The sequence below is a fragment of the Cygnus atratus genome, chromosome 2 (assembly GCF_013377495.2).
Source record: "Cygnus atratus isolate AKBS03 ecotype Queensland, Australia chromosome 2, CAtr_DNAZoo_HiC_assembly, whole genome shotgun sequence".
Classification (NCBI taxonomy): Eukaryota; Metazoa; Chordata; class Aves; order Anseriformes; family Anatidae; genus Cygnus; species Cygnus atratus.
Window position 1 is genome coordinate 52,290,353 of NC_066363.1, and position 19,027 is coordinate 52,309,379.

The 19,027-nt window shown below is 39.2% G+C and overlaps 2 protein-coding genes across 3 annotated transcripts in view; one reads left to right on the forward strand and one right to left on the reverse strand.

The window, feature by feature from the left end:
• Positions 1–1,036, reverse strand: part of RNF144B (ring finger protein 144B) — an 82,776-nt gene extending 81,740 nt beyond the window's left edge. The window contains exon 1 of the mRNA XM_035549880.2: positions 904–1,036. The gene's annotated coding sequence lies outside the window, so the exon portion shown is untranslated. The remainder of the gene's footprint in view (positions 1–903) is intronic.
• DEK (DEK proto-oncogene) lies at positions 387–18,636 on the forward strand. Of its 2 annotated transcripts, none has more exons than XM_035549879.2 (11): positions 387–657; positions 3,303–3,449; positions 5,322–5,423; positions 5,934–6,043; positions 9,649–9,743; positions 10,302–10,422; positions 11,469–11,651; positions 14,537–14,669; positions 15,330–15,478; positions 16,807–16,875; positions 17,682–18,636. In XM_035549879.2, exons 2-11 carry the CDS (start codon positions 3,314–3,316, stop codon positions 17,691–17,693), a joined length of 1,110 nt encoding a protein of 369 aa, XP_035405772.1. In that variant the 5' UTR covers positions 387–657; positions 3,303–3,313; the 3' UTR covers positions 17,694–18,636. The 2 variants fall into 2 exon arrangements, with proteins under 2 accessions (XP_035405772.1, XP_035405770.1); XM_035549877.2 differs by lacking the exon at positions 387–657 and adding an exon at positions 1,843–1,996.
• Positions 18,637–19,027: the final 391 nt, after the last annotated feature.

A 19,027-nucleotide genomic window follows, 5' to 3' on the forward strand; every position in this document is an offset into this window, starting at 1 on the left:
ATATGGCAGAAGCTATTGAACAAATTCAGTATCCAATGACAGCCCTGTGAAGCCAGAAAAACAGCACTGAACCAAATGGAGTTACCATGGCGTAAAGTCAGAACTGCGAGCAGAACTTGGCCACCTGGTGTTTACTCACTTCACTAAACCTAAAGCCCTGGTCAAACAATGAATAACTATATAATCTGTGAGGAGAAATGTCTGGAAACCCAGGACACAGAGGTAAAATGAGGATAAACGTTTTGCTTCCGTACTGGACTTAATGGATTTTGTTAGTTTAAGCCAGACCATCGATATTACTTAAACATTTTACCGTGAATATTTTCAGTGTGAAATTCCATTCATTTTAAAATAAGGCATGATTCATAGAGAATTCACAGAGCAGGAATTTTGAAGTAGCTTGACTGTAACACGCAGATGTATAAACGTTTATAGTAGGTAGGATTTCTTTCTCTAGATAGTCAATATAGTTGTTATAGCTCTGGACTGTAAATCCCTGGAACTTTAATACTTCTTTACGAGCCCAGTTTACGTATTCTGAGATAAATACGCTGAAAAGCGAGGAGGTTTCTCCCAGCAGCAGCCTCTCCCTGCCCTAGCAGCTTTCGCACCGCTGCGCTCGCACCTTACGCGTGGCGAAGCACGCCTCACGGAAAGGTATGTGGCACGGGCTTTCAAAAGCCTGTCAAAATCGCGGAAACCCTACGTTTAAATAAAAGCTCCCGGGGCCGGGAGAGAACCACCCCTGAGGGGAAATGTCCCTGAGGAGACCGTGCCGGGACCGAGCCGCCCCTTTGCCCAGGACAACGCGAGCGCGCTGAGGGGCGGGAGGCAGGCTCGGCCCCTCACCGCGCAGGTACCAGCGGGCGCCCGGGGGCTTTCAGCCCGCCGGCGGCCCCCTACCTTCGCCCGGGGCCGGGGGGTGCGAGCCCGGCGGCGGCTCCGTCCTGCTCGGCGCCTCCGCTCGCCTCGCTTCTCCCAGCGCGCCCTCCCCGCGGGCGGGCGGGCGGGGAGCGGCGGAACGGCGGCCCCGGGGCGGGGGGAGCCCCCAGTGTCGGGCCGGGCGGCTGTGGCAGCGGCGGCCGCTCATAGCCCCGCCATTCGGCCGTACCGGGGCTGCCGCTGCCCAGGGCTGCGGGTCCCGTGTAACGTTGCCGTAATTAGGGGATAGTGCAGGGCTGGTGCTCTGCTTACAGTGTGCTTGTTCACTTCGGGCTTGTGTAATTACGTGTCGTTGGTAAATAATTTGCGTGGTTTTTTTGTTTTTATTTATTTAAGTACCACCAGCTTTGACTGCACGCCCTTAAAACTCTGAACATGGAAAGTGCGTCTGTGTCGTCGAGTTAGGGGGTCCGGATCGCTCCCCAGCCCCATTTTTTTGCGCAAAGTATACAAATCGCAGCGTTTCCTCAGCCTTGCCCCGGTTATGTTTATGTTGCACGTTCCCTCCTTTAGTTTAATTATCAAGCCCACGCCGATCGCCGCGCTTCCCGCACGCCCAGAAGGCAAACAGCTGCGATCAGCTTCGTTTTTTATTAACCCCCTTCCTCCCCTCAAGCCGCTCCCCGCCGCCAGCCGCTCGCTGCCGGCACAGCGCCGGCTCCCGGAGGAACACCGGCACCCGCCGCCACCCCCGGGTCCCAGGGCACCAGGAGACCCCGCTCCCCGTCTCCCTCTCCCTCCCCAACGGCCGCTCTCGTCCGTTGGCCGCCGCCCTGAGCCGCGGGTAGCCGCCGCCGCCACATTCCCCACCCGCCCCCCCGTCCCGTCCCCTCAGCCGCCCGCCGCGCACGCCCTGACGTCACCGCCCCCCCTCCCCTCGGCACGCCGCGCAGCCTCCTCGCGCTGGCCGTGCCGCGGGCACTGATTGGCCGCCGCCTTCCCGCTTCCTCCTGGCCGCCCGAGAGCCCGCCATTTTGAAAAGCTCGCCGCCGCCGCCGCCTCCCCGCGGGCCCCCGGCACCGGGACCGGCCCCGGGGCTGCAGCCGGAGCTGAGGTGGGTCCGCGCCGCCGCCCCCAACGGGGGAGGCCCCTCTGGCGCTGAGGGAGAGCGAACCGAGGCTCCCGTCCCGCTGCGGAGCCGGCCTGCCGCCGGGCCGCGCTGCCCGCCGCAGGGCTCCTCAGGCGCCGTGTGTCGCCGCCGCCTTCCCCGCGCCTCACGCTGAGGGGGCACAAAGTTTTCGGCTTCCCTTAGCGCCTCCTGCCTGCGTGGGAAGGGGAGGGAAAGGCAGCCTGTGCCGGGCTGCTTGCTTGCTCTTTTCTGTGGGCGAGGGGTTTTCGCAGAGCACCGCCCTGAATACCCCCAAAGCGACGTCTTTTCTCCTGGTGGTTTAACAAAGGAGGACTAAACTTTCATTTTCCTCTCGCTAATAAAACTCATGGTCTTACTGCCACCTGCGAACTTCCGTCCATGTGCCTATTTTAATTGTTGTTCGTTGAGTTTGACCTCTTGCAGGTATACCGGCTTTAATTTTACAAAAATAAAATGATTAACGTGATATTTTCCCGCAAGACCTCAAACAATTGATGGTGTATTGTGTTCCAGAAGCGTAAACAGTGAATGATTTTGAAAGTTAGAGTCTTCTAAACTGAAGAGATAGGGCTATCTTCCTTTGTTAGGTAGGCGTTCTCTGTCACGAGGGAAATGGCACTCACTGGAGTGAGATATTTAAATTAAAACTTAAGCCACTTGAAGTACTAGGAAAAGACTCCTCTTAAATATACTAAGTGTGACACATTTATTAGTTTCTGTTGTAGACTTGCAGGTTAAAAACACAAAAGCATCTTTGAGCCCTAAGTTGTCTCATACCTATTTGAATTCTGAAAGCAGTATTTGCTTTTCCAAATTGCTCATAACTTTTTTCTCGCATTTTCCCGTTTCCCATGTAAATACCAAGCTTGTTGAATTTATCAGGGAACTTGTATGCGTAGTTAACTGTGATCAGAAATAACTGATAACATGGTGCACTAAAATTGTGACGTCTTAAAACTTTACGGTTCTTCCTAGTACAGCGCCACTTGCTTTGAGTGGGTGTTTCTGAAAATTTCACCAAGCATGCTTGCAGACGCGTGTGTGGAAAGAACTGATAAACTTTTAAACTTCTTAACCAGGCTAGTTGCAGGATGGATGACAACTTCTGAAACTTATTCCGTTGTGTATCTGCAGAATGGTCTAGTTTGTGTCTTAAAGTATGTAACCAGTCACAATAGAAGCACTATGACATTAATTGTATTATACTTTAAAAAAAAAAAAAGCAGTAGTGCTATTTTTTTATGGTTTTCCTGTTTGTTTTTTTTTACAGAAACATACACCATGTCTTCTGTTGCTTCATCCAAAGAAGATACAATGTCGTCTGAGAAAGCAGACGAGAAACAACCTGAAGCTGAAAACAAAGCTGAGGAAAGTGATGAAGATGAAGAGGAGGAAGAAGAGGAGGAAGAAGAAAAGGGTACTTGTTTTTTCCACTGAATAATTTGTCTTTTAAAAATGCTAAGCTTATTGAATACAGTCGTCTGTGTTCTCAGCTAATTTTACAAGAAATATTAGAAGATTCTACAGTGCATCTTTCTCTCAGATCATAAATAATTTCCCAGTAGACTAAAACAGACAAACCTGGAAGCAACAACACTGATGTTCCTCAAGCAAGAATGAAGGAATTGCTGGCATCTTGGATTCACACACTAGTGTGTTTTTTTTGTTGCTGGAAAAACTTTTAGGTGATTACAAGGTGCAGCATCCTGTATCAAATTATTCACACACAAAAAATACATATCCAAGAAAGAATCCTTTTTCTGCCAGTAACGCTTTGAAGTGATCTATGTTTGCAAAAGAAAGAAACTTGGAAAGATCTGTGAAATAGCTTTGGAATAATACAGACGTCTTTGTTTGCCTAACTGCTGTGAATTATTTTATTTGGTGCCAAAGCTTAGTTATAGTGGTGCTGTAATTCCACATAACTGATTTTACTAGTAAAAATTGTGGTGTCAGAGGGACAAGCAAGGCAGGATTTGTGTTGCAGCATGTAATTGCAGAGGGTAGTCAAGGAATACAAGCTGTGATGAAGGAACTACCATGCAATAATGTTGGTGTGAAATCCCTAGGCAACTATTTTGCAAATGAAAGCATCCATGTAAGTAGAGCTGCAGTATTGCATAGCGAAAACCAAGTCACTGGTGGTCTCAGGTTCTTAAAGGAGCAGAGCTTTGTCTTCAAGAAAGGTAGCAGAAAAATTGTGCTGTTTGGGGAACAACAGAGTAATTAGAATTAAGTTTTTACAAACAGCTCTGTCTTGTATATGCCAGAGTATGTTTTGCTATGTTGTCAGCAGATAATTGTCCAGTTTCGATTATGTACGTATACATTATGAAGCTGCTTTTTGATATTGAGGCTAGAACAGCACTATCCGCTAAAAACAGCGTGACAAGTTTATTTGAGGTTGAGTGTTTTACTATGAAATGTTTAGGTTTGTGAAGCCTTGGGGCTTTTGTCCTGGTGCGCTACTGTTAAAGTAGCGATATGCAATGTATAGATAAAACAATCTAAACATATTCATAGAATCATAGAATGGTTTGGGTTGAAAAGGACCTTAAAGATCATCTAGTTCCAACACCCCTGCAGTGGGCAGGGACACTTTCCAATAGAAGGACTAATCAGTACCAGAATTATTGCGAATAATATCCTTGTAGTAGTGGTGACACTAGTTTTGTGCTCTGCAGAGTGTTAGCGCAGCACAGCTGTGTGTGGATTAGTACAGTCCCGCTGTCCTTGTGGGAGCGATCTGTCTTTTCTGCTGATATGATACTACTGTGTAGGTTCCCTGTGCCACAAGTGGGAAGAGGAAGAGGCTGCAGGCAAGTTGGATTCCACTTTTGCCCATCTGGTAGCGTTGTTCTCCCACAAAGAGCCAGAGTGGAACTGTGCCTGTGGGAGCTAGGGGTGGCAGAGGGAGACTGCAAAAAAAATAACAGCTCTATACCTTAGAAAGGTGATGAAAGGACAGAAGGCTGGGATTCTGAAAATGCATGGTGTCGTCATCTCTATCATGAGGTGCAGTTCTCTTTAGGAAATGTCTAGCCTTCTCATTAAGGTTAGGTTGGATGTAGGGTTGTAGTTAAGAACTAGAGACTCTGATACACAGCTCTACAGAACCCCCTTGACCTTTTAGCCAAAGGTTTGAAAGTGTAATAGTACTTGGTTATATCATTGTCTTTTTTTTTTTTGGTTCGCCATTGCAGTGATTCAGAGTTGTGTTGCCTATCACTGCAGTGGAATGTGGTCATGTCGTGAAAAACACTCTGTTTAAGGAAACTGTATTTTGCAGAAAAGAGCCTCATTGTTGAAGGAAAAAGGGAGAAGAAGAAGGTAGACCGGCTGACCATGCAAGTATCCTCATTACAAAAAGAACCTTTTACAATTACACCAGGTAAGTTTGACCTCTCACATAAGAATTGTGAGTATTGGGAATTATGACGGAACCTCTCAAATGATAAAATTGTTAATTTGTTGTAGATGAGACCTAACCTAACAATCATGGTATGTTTTAAAATAGTAAGGCTATTATAGTTATATGAAAACTACCTTTTATTCTGTTATGTCCTGTTAAACCTTGGGAGTTATGTAATATTTAAACTTAACCTTGAATAGGTTCTTCAGTATCTAGCCACCACTAAAAATTACAGAAGCATGTAGAATAAAAAGAAATGCCAAGTCTGTGAACCCTGGTATAGGTAGTATCAAGTAGGAAAGAGAAAAAATATCACTATCGTGGTGCCTAATTGATAGGAAAAGCCCTGCCTAATGTTTGACTTACCATGTCTGATGCTGTGCTGAAATAACTTCTTTGTTTTTTTAAAGAATTATAGCTGTTTGAAGTTGTAAACACATAGGTAAATATAAATGTGATGAATCACACAACTGATTTTAACTGTTTCAGGAAAAGGACAAAAACTTTGCGAAATTGAAAGGATACAATTCTTTCTGAGTAAAAAGAAGACAGATGAACTTCGGAACCTGCACAAACTCCTCTACAACAGGCCAGGCACTGTAAGAACTTAATATCAATCTTGTATATTTATTAGTTCTCATGCATTGTGAAAAGGTTTGTAGTAAAGATTTTTGCATTTGCACACGTAGATCTACTTCTTCAGTGTCATTTGTTACAAACTACTTAGAAAATTAATATTAAAGGAATAGTTAATCAAGCCCACAATTTTTCTAACTTCCATAAACTAGTCTCTAAAAATCCTGTGGAAAGGTATACTGAATTGTAAGCCTGTTTGAACAGAGGCGTTTTTTTTTTTTTCCCTTCCTTGGGTGCAGGGGAGTGGTTACTTTACTAGGATGAGTTGGAAATTTGAGTCACATGGTAAAACTGCAGATATGCGAGTCATAGTCAATGTATTCCATGTATAGTTACTTTGTTCAACATAGCTTTTTCTTAGTTCTTCAGTTTCTTTTGTTTGATACCTGTGTTAGTGGTTTTTACTACATTGTTACCTACCTAGTCATTTTCTCCTCTAATATGCACAAAACAACAGAAAGTAAACACACATTAATATATAAAGTCTTTATAGTTATTTTTTCATTTATCTAAAATAAGATTCAACAAAAATATTAGTTAAAAATTGATATGCTTGCATTTATATCTGAAAATGAAACCTAAACAAATCATAACAGCAAATCTTTTTTGGAGTCTTTTACGTACCATTGATCTTGCCTTAAATTTCAGAGTAAATATGACCCATTTTTTTTCCTAAAAGGCATGAAGTGGACATAGGGAAATTAAGGCTGATTAAACTTTACCATTTTAATACACTTACTGTATTTATAGGAATTTATTTTTAAGCTGCTCTTATATTTTGGAAACTTAAATAGCTAGCACAGAAATCAAGAACTGAGTAGTACAAGCGCATGCTAGAGTGTCTCAGACCACTGCTGCAAATGCAATGCTTGTTTAAATGGCAAAGCAAAGATCCATTATCTCAAGTAATCAGAAGAAGGAACGATATATATTCATTAAAAGCCATTTCTGTGAATTATGGTATTTATTCAGTGTGGCAATAAACAAAACAAGAAAACTTCTAGCTCAGTGCATACAGAGGTTTGCAAACATTTGGATTGTTCTGCAGTAGAATTTAATTTTAGTTTGAAAGGTGGAATGACAGAACCAGGTAACTTTCTGATTTAACTACCTTTGTAGTGGAAGTTTTGAAACTGTGTCCATTTATCCTTCTTGATACCAGTAGCGCTTTTATACCTTCTTCCAGTGGTGGTACTGGGATACCATGACCTCAAAGTCTCTCTCCCACTTCAACTCGCAGGTCTGAGGCATGACTCATTGGAGGGACTATAAAGTTTATTGTTTTGCGACAAGCTACGAAGAAACTAACAACTCCATTATACTGTTTTATTGATTACTAAATCAATTGTTAATATGTAATGTAATCCACGAACAGACACATGACTATTAGCAGTTTCACAATTATGTGCAAAATGATATAAATTGATATTTAACACTCTTAAATCTTACTAGCTAGACACAACTGCAATTGAAATACAGCTCTCCCTGTTCCCTCCCACACAACTTACTTGGATGCAATTTCACCGCACTTTGCTCTGCCCTCTCCCTTACAGTCTTACGGGCATTGAGTTGGAGAACCCAACCAATTGCTTAAAGAGGATTGCTCTAGAGTCCCAGTGGTGTGAGTCCTTAGGTCACCCTCGCTACTTTCTGTAGGTGTCCACATTCCTGCTGCCCAAAGCACGGTGTTCCTGATGCAGTCACCTGAGCAATCTGTGCCTTGTACACTACTGGTATGGTTCCCTAGGTACAAATGGCCCTGCAAGGTTCTGCTCTCCAAGAGGTCACCTAAACACCCCTTCAGTTGTCTGGTTCATTCTGATTACACACAGCTTATGTGTAACAAACCTATTTAAGGCAAATTGGTTTGCTTAACCTCAGTTGCTCTATCTACTTCATGCCACTGAAGTACAAATACTTTCCTTAGCTTATACACAGACAGTCCACATAACAAAGCAGGATTCTTCGTGCTGTTTTTGAGCTTACACAGCGTCCTGCTGCCTTAGTTGCTTGGTTACAAATCATTGCCCTTAATGTATTCTTAGAACAATCTTCTGATTTCCTGCAAAGTTTTAGTACACCTGCAGGCTGTTTTGCTTGTGGATATCAAGTAGCATCATCTGTTGAAGTGACTGAGATAGAATTCTGTCACGTCACAGTGTATCTCTTCCACCTATTAATCATCATCTGTTTATCATGAAAAGTTTCTCTCTTAAATAGCTGTACCTGTTCTGTTTCTACATTCATTTTTCAGTAACACCTGTGTCCTAACCTAAAATGTGATAGACGCAAATTAGGTCGCAACCTTGTGTTGGAAGCTTATGTTGTAACACAAAGTATGCCCCATCACTCATTGACCAGAGTCAGTATTTTACAGACTATTTAATACTGTTTTTATTGCCTCCAGTTATAGTTACATTTATAAGAATATTCCTAGTCCTAGAAAAATTCTCAAATATGTTGACAATTTACTGTATTTCCATTAATTCTTGTGAAAGCAATGCCTCTGACCTAAAAGATCAGAGAATATATTTATTTACTTCAAAATATATTCCATTTGAATATATATCAGTACAGTTTCATCCAAAGCTATAATCAGAACTGTAGGGAGCTCAGAAAGATCTTTAAGGTCATGAAGATCAGATGTTGGTTTGTATGCACATTCTGTATGTGCTCTGGAAAGTGATTAACATTTTCAATAAAACATAATGGTATCATCCACCTGTTTTCTTAAGGTGCTGGGCAAAGATAATTTTCTTGGGAAAAGGAGCTTAGCTTTGGTAAAATTGGAAACTAATGGAGAAACACCAGAAACAAAATTTGTAAACCTGTTGAAAGTGAGTTCAGATTATTCTTGATAATGTTAAAAAATGTCAGAAGAATAAGATTTGGGGGTTCTTTTAAACTGCTTTTTTGTTTAGAGGAGATAGAGAAAAATCAATTCACTTAATATATTTTAGGATCTAGATGGGAGTGTTTTCCAACCGTAAGGACTATTGCATTGAAAGTTCAGTCCTGTTCAGACTGCAGGTTTAATGGTCAACCTTGTAAATTGGGTGGCATGTAAATGTGAAAATTGGTCATGCTACGAAAGAGGTTCAAGTGTACAAGTACGATCCTATGTAAGACTAAAAAAGTAAATAAAGCAAATCTGCTCTAGTAGGTCATATAGTAAAAGCCAAATTCACTATGCTATAGCAAAATATATGGTATAAATCATGTGACAGGCTTCCAATGATCATAGTTGTGCAAACATGTAAATAATAATGCAGTACATTCTAAACAAGCTCAAAATGGCAGGTGATTTTACCAGGTAAGTTATCAAAATTAACTAAATTACCAGGGCCGCTGGAACTTAATTGTTGTAGTTATCAGTCATAGGCTGTCATGAAGCAAATGAAAGCATAAACTGTATAAATGTTTTTTTTTTGAAAGTGGATATGAGGTTTCATCAACAGAAAGCTAAATGCTAGAACAGATTTTTCTTGTATGAAAAGTTAACAAACATAATTGGATGACATCTTTTAAGGTACCCCTAAAGGAAAGTAATCTGTGTGTTCTGTTCTAGGTTGCTTCCCTAAAGAAGAACGTGGGTCAGTTCAGTGGGTTTCCATTTGAAAAAGGAAGTGACCAATACAAGAAAAAGGAGGAAATGTTAAAAAAGTAACGATCTCTTTTGCTACGTAATATAGTCTGACTCGTGCTCTACATTCTTTTTATTTTCAAAATTTTACTTCACAAAGTTTCTTGCACTCCATTCATGGTGCAAGCTTTCATCCCTTTCATCGCTCTGTGTCTCAAAGCCTTTCTTCTTCAAAATCTAAACCATTTCTGCTCGTTGTATATTAAAAGTACAGTATTATTCCTAGAACTGTTGTCAAATAAATGTAGTGATTTGTAGCAACTAACATAACAAATAGGTGTGTTTTTTTGTTTTCTTTATTTGTTTTTTAACTGTTTCCACTGCAAAAACAGCTTCTATTGCAAAAACACAACTTTTTCTCACATAAGCACCTTCTCTATCAACAGAAGTGGCTGCAGCTTGGTTGTTACGGACTAAAAGGGTTTACAAATGTAAGCCCATATAGCTAGTCATAACAAATGGAAGAATTTCAGGTTGCAGACATAAGCCAGGCAGCAGCTTCCAGCAGTCAAATGTTGATCTATCATTTATGAAGTGATACTGAATCCTTTTTTTTTTCCTCTTACTCCTCCCTCCAGATTTAGAAATGCAATGTTGAAAAGTATCTGTGAAGTTCTTGATTTGGAAAGATCAGGAGTTAATAGTGAACTGGTAACCAGGATCTTAAACTTCTTGATGCACCCAAAATCTTCCGGCAAGGTGAGATGCAGTTTGCTATGCTTGTTTTTATAGCTCTATTTTAGTGAAAAATGCAGCTGTCTCCATTCTTGAAAGTAAGTAGTACTACTACTGCAGACATCCTTAATGGGACCTGCTCTAGCTTGCTATGGATCTTAAGGGTGAGAACTTTGATAGAAAATGCTTACGTGTAAGAGCACTTGTCATATGCTGTTAGCGCTCAAAAGCATGTGTGAAGCTTATTAGGAACATCCATATCTAAATGCCATAAGTAGCTTCTGCTTTGTGGGTGAGTGGGACAGAATGCACATAACACAATCAGGAAAGAAAAAAAAGCGTCAGAGCAAAGAAATAAAACATGAAAACACAGGAAAATAAACAGTCAGATGTACCTGGGCACACCACAAGTTGACAAGTGTGTAATCACACTCAAAATGGAATTTATTGCAGGGCTGGGAATATTTGCTTTATCTAGTATATTCTAATGCACTGCATTCAGCTGCCAAGACTATTAAACTATTAGTAATTTTCTTCAACCCTCAGTTTTCAATCTAAAATCAGTACTTAACTAGTGAGAGTATTGCTCAGGAAATTAAATTTATTCCCAGAAAACACTAGTAACTAATAGGAACAAATCAGCATATTGCGTTAGGCACACTGGTACCGAGTGACAACAAAATGCAGTTTTGTATGACCTGAAAAGTTGTCATCTAATTTGTTGCTAGAAGAAAAAGTTTGCATTTGTGGGTAATGTAAACGATTCCTTCTAAATTGTTCATTCTTGTTTCTCTTCCCTAGTCTTTGACAGTGGAAGATGTGTTCCGTTATGGGAGTAAAAGGGATGCTTAGCTTATAACTGAACTTAAGTTTCATTTTACTCTGATTTATCTCTGTACTATGAATTTCTGCTTATGGTATAAGAGTAGCATGTACAATTGGCCTGTTTTTTGTTACAACAACTTAAAGACCTCCGTACTTACTATTCTTTCACATGATTTGAAGGTATTTATATGTTTCAAAACTCACTTTTGCATTCCTACTTGAATAACACAATCCCTGTCTCTCAGCCATTGCCAAAGTCCAAAAAAACACCAAGCAAAGGTGGTAAAAAGGAGCGCAGTAGCACTGGAACAACAAGAAAAGCAAAACGCACCAAGTGTCCAGAGATCTTGTCAGATGAATCTAGCAGTGAGGAAGATGAAAAGAAGGAAAAGGATGACTCTTCAGAAGAAAAAGAAAGTGAAGAGGAGGTAATGAGGATTTTTGTTGTTGTTTTTCAACATAGGGCTAAAAATATTTGTCTGCAGTTTGTCACTGTGGTTGTTATCAGTTGGTAATTCTTGGAACACACAAGGTTGGGAGGTAAGTGATGTTTTACTGAATGAATGGCTTGAAAGTGAAACACTGAAAAGGGAACACATCTTCAATTTATAAGGGATTGTCATGATTTCTTTGTGCATTAAATTTAGAGAATCGATAAGGCAAAGGTTCTGATTTTTGTATGTATATACACACCTTACAAACCATTTGCTCTATGTCATTTAGGAGCAGTCAGGGTTTCAAGTGCAATTGATTCTTGTATCATTTTGTGAAGACTTTATTAATGTGATTTTCATTTAAAAGAAAAAAAATCCCAGGATTGTTTGAGTGTGTGTGTAGGATTTGATTGGTTATCTAGGAGTTAACTTTGAATTCAGTAGACGTCCCTAACCTACTCAGCTGCATTGTTTCCAGATCTTGGTTCCACGTTTCCTCTGGATTTTGTCACAATTTCTGTTTTAAGAGTTCTATGTCTTGGATCACAAAGCTAAAGGGAGCAACACAGTAAGCAGCCTTACAGAGATCCCTGCAGTCTCCAGACTGTTCTCACCTCACTATTTGCAGTTCTTCTGTATTTTCTTTGAAATTTATTTCAGTTTTCCATAGCAGGAGAGAAATGAAATGAACTTTATTTTTAAATTCAAAATACCTTTCTATGTGCATTCCCTTTCAGTCCAATACTTACAGAATAGACACACAGAGAAACAAACAGCAATTAGTCAACTAGTGTCAAAGAAAATTCTTTATGTAAGCTACAGAGCCTTTGACTGTAAAGTGTGACCGTTACTTACTTGGGTTGCATTCCCTCTACTGCATTGCAAGTGTAACACTAAGTAAATAGCCTGAGTTGCAGAAAATAGTAACAGAAGTCTTTTGTTAGAAAGCTGATGTATATAACTTCAAGCGTTGATGCAAACACTGTCATTTTGACAGGTGCTCATTTTAACTTTAAAGATTGTTCAAGGAAATTCCTCACATTTCCATAAAACAAACTTAATTTCTGAATTTCTTCCCCCAAAAATAGTGAGTCAAAGGAGGGCTGAAATGCTATAAGTTAATTTTATATTTGTTCATCTCTTCAGCAGTACAATCTTCCTGCTGTGAGGAAAGGAACGTGGCTTTCAGAGCCAGGAGTCTGCTTTTAGAAACTTTTTCAAGAACTCGAGTATTTAAGGAAAAAAAAGTAAACCCTATTGATCTAACTGGGTCTTCTTTGTCTTCTTTCAAAAGGTAGGAGTTAGATGTCTGCCAGGCAATAGCTGAGTGCAATGAAGTCTGGAAAATGAAGCTGACTTGCATGAAACAAAATCTTAATTACTACAAAAACACTACTACGTCAGATTAGTTTGAATATAGGAAATGGTGAAGTAGTAAATGTGTACCTTTGTACAACTTTGAGATAACAGCATTTGAAAAAATGCTAGGTTTATGATACTCCTTAACATACTACAGGTTGAAGGATGCAGGTAACATATCTGCTTTGTAACCCTATTTCTGTTGGAATCTTGGGCATGGAGGGGCTGGAATAGAGTTAAGAGCCTCTCTTGATTGCAGTTTTGTTTTTTTATTTTAAATCTAAGTTACCTGGAAGCAGAAAATGTCTGAAATACTTTTGTGTGCTGAGGGAGCATAATTTTGTAAAAGCTTAAATGCGAGTGCTGGTTTTAACCTTTGACTTTGTAGCTAGTGATAGAACTTGAGCAGAAACGCAAAAGTTAATGGGGTGATTATTGAGTGTATTTCCTGAATTTCAACAACGAAGGTCTGAATTCTTTACTTAACACTGTTGTGTAGTTGTATAGTTGCAAGCGCGATTGTAAGTGAGCAAGCCAATATAAATAAATATATTCTGGTTTATTGAATGCTAGTTTCACAGGTTGTACCAGGTACTAATGGGAAAAGTGGTTAAAAGTTGGATGAACTGATCTTATTTTTTTTAGGTGTGATAGTTTGCTCAGTTGACTACGCTGCCATTTAAAATTTTAATTACTTATGAATTTAGTAACTTCAGTTGATTTGTTTTGTTTCACCATGTTCCTTCTCTTTACTCCTGCTCAAAGTTTTGTATTTGTTTCTGTGAGCAAAGTTTTCAGCCTTGTCAGAAGCACTACGTAAAGATTTTGTGTATTAAGCATATATTTTGTGCCAAAAATGCAATGCACTGATAGATGTATTCATACATAGAGACACTGTATGTATTAATGTTCCCAATTTCCCCTTTGGTAGTAACTTAATGCGGTAACTTTTTGAGTTTACTAGTCACAATAACTGGTCAAATTAAGTATTAGCTCATGTAGTTCTTCTCAACTAGTGCAAAAAGAATTAGTTGCATGTAGTCCCAGGGAGCTACAGGATCTAGAAATTAATTGAACACAACGTGCTATGTTTTTTGTGTGTGTTTAAGAAATTTTATAAGCTAGTTATAACTAACTATAACTTTGAGCAACCTGATCTAGAGGAAAGTGTCCCTGCCTATGTCAGAGGGGTTGGAACTAGATATGTTTTTTTAATTTCTTCCAACCCAAACCATTCTATGCTAACTAATTACAAATGGTACATTATAGCACAACTAAATTACTAGTATCATCAAAAAGTTCTAGCTGTTTGAGTCTGTGTAGAGGGACAATGTGAAATTGAAAAGAATATGAACAAATTCCCTCTATGGTGTAGGGGTAGAAATTGCTAGTAAAATGTAGTAATACAATCTGTTGATTTAGTTTGTATCAACAATGGAAACCATCCCTTCTGTTGAAAAGGGGAATGGATTGTTGAGGTAGAAACCATGATTTTAATCTTCCATTTTTCTTCTTTATAGCCCCCCAGAAAAGCATCCAAAAGAGAAAAATCTAAAAAGATGACTTCCAAACCCAAGAAAGCTGTGAAGGGTGCTAATGTCAAGAAGGCTGATAGCAGCACTACTAAAAAGAATCAGAACAGTTCTAGAAAAGGTAAATGCTTTAAATCTTTCCTCCTACGTTGTCTTGTAGCTTAACAAGGATGTTTATTAGAAGGCAGATTTCTTCACCTAATTGTGAAGGAAAATGGAATTTGATTAATAATGGACTTGCTGCTTGATGTTTTCCTTAAAATGGTAATATTTTTAAAATGTTCTGTTTTGGGTATACCTTTATATAACTTATCTGTGTGCATATACATTTTACTTGCCTTTCTGTTTTTCTGATGGCATGTTTAGTATTAGAACGTTACAAAATTACAAGACGTTAATGGGCAGCACTGCTGGGGAAAAATAAATTGAAACTACTTTTTAAAGCAGATAAGTACTGTTAGGTACATAATGCCTCAATTTAGAATTGCAATAATTGGCTTTTTTCTAGTTTGATAGATGAGTATAATCGGTCCCATACTTTCTAGAGTACATATTGATTTGTAAACTGATAGTTCATGGACAGTGATGCAGAGTCCTAAATAAAGGTAATATTGCCAGCAGTAGCTTTGTTTATAAAGCAATGGTCTGGCAAGATATCGATTTTGAGGGAGACCATCTGCATCAGTTGTTTGGGAAAAGTTCTGGTGGCTTCTGTTTTGGCAGAAGAAGGCAGGCAAATTTAAAATCTTTTATTACAATTCAAGTTATTCTTCATATTTAGAAAGTGAGTCTGAGGATAGTTCAGATGATGAACCTTTAATTAAAAAGCTGAAGAAACCACCCACGGATGAAGAACTAAAGGAAACTGTCAAGAAATTGCTGGCCAATGCAAACTTGGAGGAGGTCACAATGAAACAAATTTGCAAGGAGGTAAGCAAATGATTTTGCAATCTTTTTTTCTTTTAGATAGTGAGTTGTCTATAAACAAACTTTTGTCATCTTGTTTTTATCAATTGTGGCTTGCACTCTGCATAATTTTTCTGAAACAGTGCTTTTGCATTGATTTATTTACTTACCAACAGCTACAGCAAGGAGATCCTTAATCTTAAGGTATGCAGCACTGATGCTCCACACAAGAATGGAAATCTCTCAGTCAAAATGAGCTATGTGGAAAGTAGCGGTATTACCTCCAAAACTGCTGTGTACAAAAGTGCAAGTGTTAGAGCTGTTGAGATGCAGCAGAACTGCTGAGTGCAGCAGTTTTCTACTGTCAAAAGGGGAGGGCTGTGTCCTGCTCTGTGCACATTTCTCCTGCTCACCTTGCTCTTCTTCATGTATTCTCTTTGAGTCCATTCAGTGCTAACCTACCACCAAAAGATGACTAGTTCTCAGCTGAGTTAGTGAATTCAATGGGTTCGGCAAAGGAGTCATTAAGCTGCAGAACAGGAGCCAGGAAGGAACGTGGATAGAAAAGGGAAGCGACCACCATACAGACAATACTGTTACTTTGACACTTTCTGCAGTCAGTTAACTCACATGTTTGTTTTCTTGGTACTTCCCCAAAGTTATCTTGAGAAAATTAAACCAGCAGTTAATCTTAGGAGAAAACTGTACATTTGTATTCTGTACAAACGTCTGTTCATGTTTATAGTCGTTCTGGAATGTCTGAAACTTGGTGTAGTGGAATAAAGCATTCTGCGTTGATTGTCAGTATTGGCATCTAGTTTTTTGTTTGTGTGGTATCCCTCCACACCCTAATCCTGGTGTTTAACCAAAGAGTAGTTGTAGTATAGCACTTAAATATGTTGACTCTTATGTTAGTGACTTTGAGGATCACAATTTCACTTTTTTACCAAAAAAATAAAAAACCTTTGGGTTTTGTTTCTTCCTATTACTATTTTAGCTTCCCACCCTAATGCAGGGACATCTGTCTACTTAGACAGCATGTAAGACAAAAACTGGAGAATTCTTAATTTTCCTGACATGGCAAGATAGGCATTCCCATTTGTTTATCTGTTGTGTTGATAGTACCAATTTAGTTGGTGACCAAACATAAAAAATATGTGCATTTAAATTCTGTGATCAAAATTAGAACAGGAAAATCACTTCCCATAATTAATAGAGGGAGTTTTGACAGTTGTACTACTGTCAAGTACAACACCAGTTTTTGCCCTGATTTAATTTAAGCTTCTTCTATTAATACAACATATTGAATGAAAGTAACTTGAGGTTGTATTTTTTTTATTCTTTTTTTTTAGGTGTATGAAAACTATCCTAGTTATGATTTGTCTGACAGAAAAGACTTCATTAAAAAAACAGTCAAAGAGGTAAAAACCTTATTGTTTAGAAAACTTTCTATAGTTTTTTGCAGTCTGTTAAAAATTGGCATGGCATCCTTTTACACTGGTTTTAATAGCCTCCTGTATAGTATTGGAGGTACCCCAAATTTCAGTGTTCTGATAAACGTGAATAGTTCTGGTGGGAAAGGGGGGGTTGGGGGGGAATCCTGTATTCCTCTTCCTAAAATAACTGGTCCAGACCTTTTTTGTTAGCATTTCACTACTACTTTATGAGTTTCTTTGATTAGCAGAACTAAAACTAAAGTTACAGTATTTTTTGATGACTTCTGACTCTCTGAAAGCTATGTATTTTCTTTTAATCGTAGCCTTGGCTGCAGGTTGCCCCACAAGTCATGCACTGACCATATACATTCATAGATAACAGCACAGGAGATTGTATAAGCTCTGCAGATTGGAAAGCTTTGGCAGTAAGAGAAAGAAAAAAAGGATAAAGATAAATAGGTTTTCTTTGTGTGCGCCCTTCTTCATGTGCTTATGAGAGATCAGTTATGATGCTGCCTTTGAGTTTTTCTTTTTCATGTGGTTTTATTTGCAGATGTTGAAATGATTTATGGCTGTCTAGAACATAGCTGTACCTGTGTGCTGTGCATACATATGTACATGTCGTTATCACCAAAGGCATAAATAAGAGCAATCTGTCTGATGCAGGGATGTTCTTGTTTTCTTTTGTGATAGCAAAAGTAGAGTATTTTCTTGATAGTCTGATGCTAAAGGAGAGGCTATTTGTAATTGCATTTAGAGAAAGGAGAAAACTAATACACTTCTCATTTCAGTTGATTTCATGATCTGGTTTGACTGTGGGAAATTGAAGATTCCTGATTTTATGTTCCCATGGATTTGAAGATCTGATAGGCACCAGCAAAAGGAATGTGTCTTACCCTTGTGGTATTCAGTCAGAGTTGATTCTGCTGATCTAATGCTAAGAGTGTTGATGTAAATCACGTTGTGTATCTTTTTTTTTAAACTCAACATGCATTTGATGCAGTTTTTAGTTGAACATACTTAAGTTTTGTGCATGGCAATAAGTGTTCCCTTTTTATAGTTTTTGTACATTTTGAATTGCTTTGTATAATTAGATTCATTAGAACCATCATAGTTTAGTCTGCCTTACTAGCTTGCAGAAGATTTTAAAATGAAGGTGAAAGCTGTTTATCTGTGGATATACATGCAGAGACTGGAATATTGCAGTATTGGTTATGAAAGAATATTTTGAATACATATCCATTCTGAAAATAACAAGAGTTAGTCACATGTTAATGTCTTTTATATTCTGATACATTCTACAGATACAGAGTTATTCTAAATCTGGAGTACTGTCTTGCATGTGTAGGCACTGAGACAACTGCTAAAGCATGGTAACTAATTGGCATATAGATGTTATTTTTGTACTTTTAAAAGGCTTTCTGTTGTGTATATAAAGTTATTTCAGATTTCTTTTGTGCAAATCAGTTTTTTAATCTTGTTATCTTGGAGGATTTCTGACATGAAATGTCATTGTTCAGCAGTGAGGCTGTGATGAAAAGTGGGATGCAGAAGTTGTGTGAAACTACGAGTTGAGGTTTTACAGTGTTTTTTCCCATCTTACCTTGTACAGAAATGAAACTGTAGTTTTATACTTAAGCTTTTCACCATTTAACTTTGTACAAAGACTACAGGTACATTTGTTTCAATGGCTTGACATATTAAATAAAATCCCTCTAAAGGCTATAGGGAAATTTTCAAATTTCACTTTGTACAAAATCTTTTATTTTAGTGTCTTGATTTAATGGCCTGACGTCTCAGAAGTGGGTGTCCAGGATGTGCAGCTGGGAGGTTTGAGAGCTTTGGAAGCCCACAGTGGGGCTTCTGAATCGGGCATCGCTAAGTGTGTGGTTAAGCTCTGTTCCGTGTGTGAAAGCTCTTTGGAACCTGAGCCTTGGTGCCTCAACATGCGCAATGGTACTTTTAAGTCTGCAGTCTTGAACTTTGGCCCACAGCTTTTTGGATCAAAGCGAACTCTTTGCGTAAGTTTCTGTTCTTTAGGTTTCTGTTCTCCGTACACCATGTTGTTAATATGGAAAGTCCTACACTTAAAATTATGAACTACTAACAGACGCCAAAGTGTGGGCTGCCGTTAACA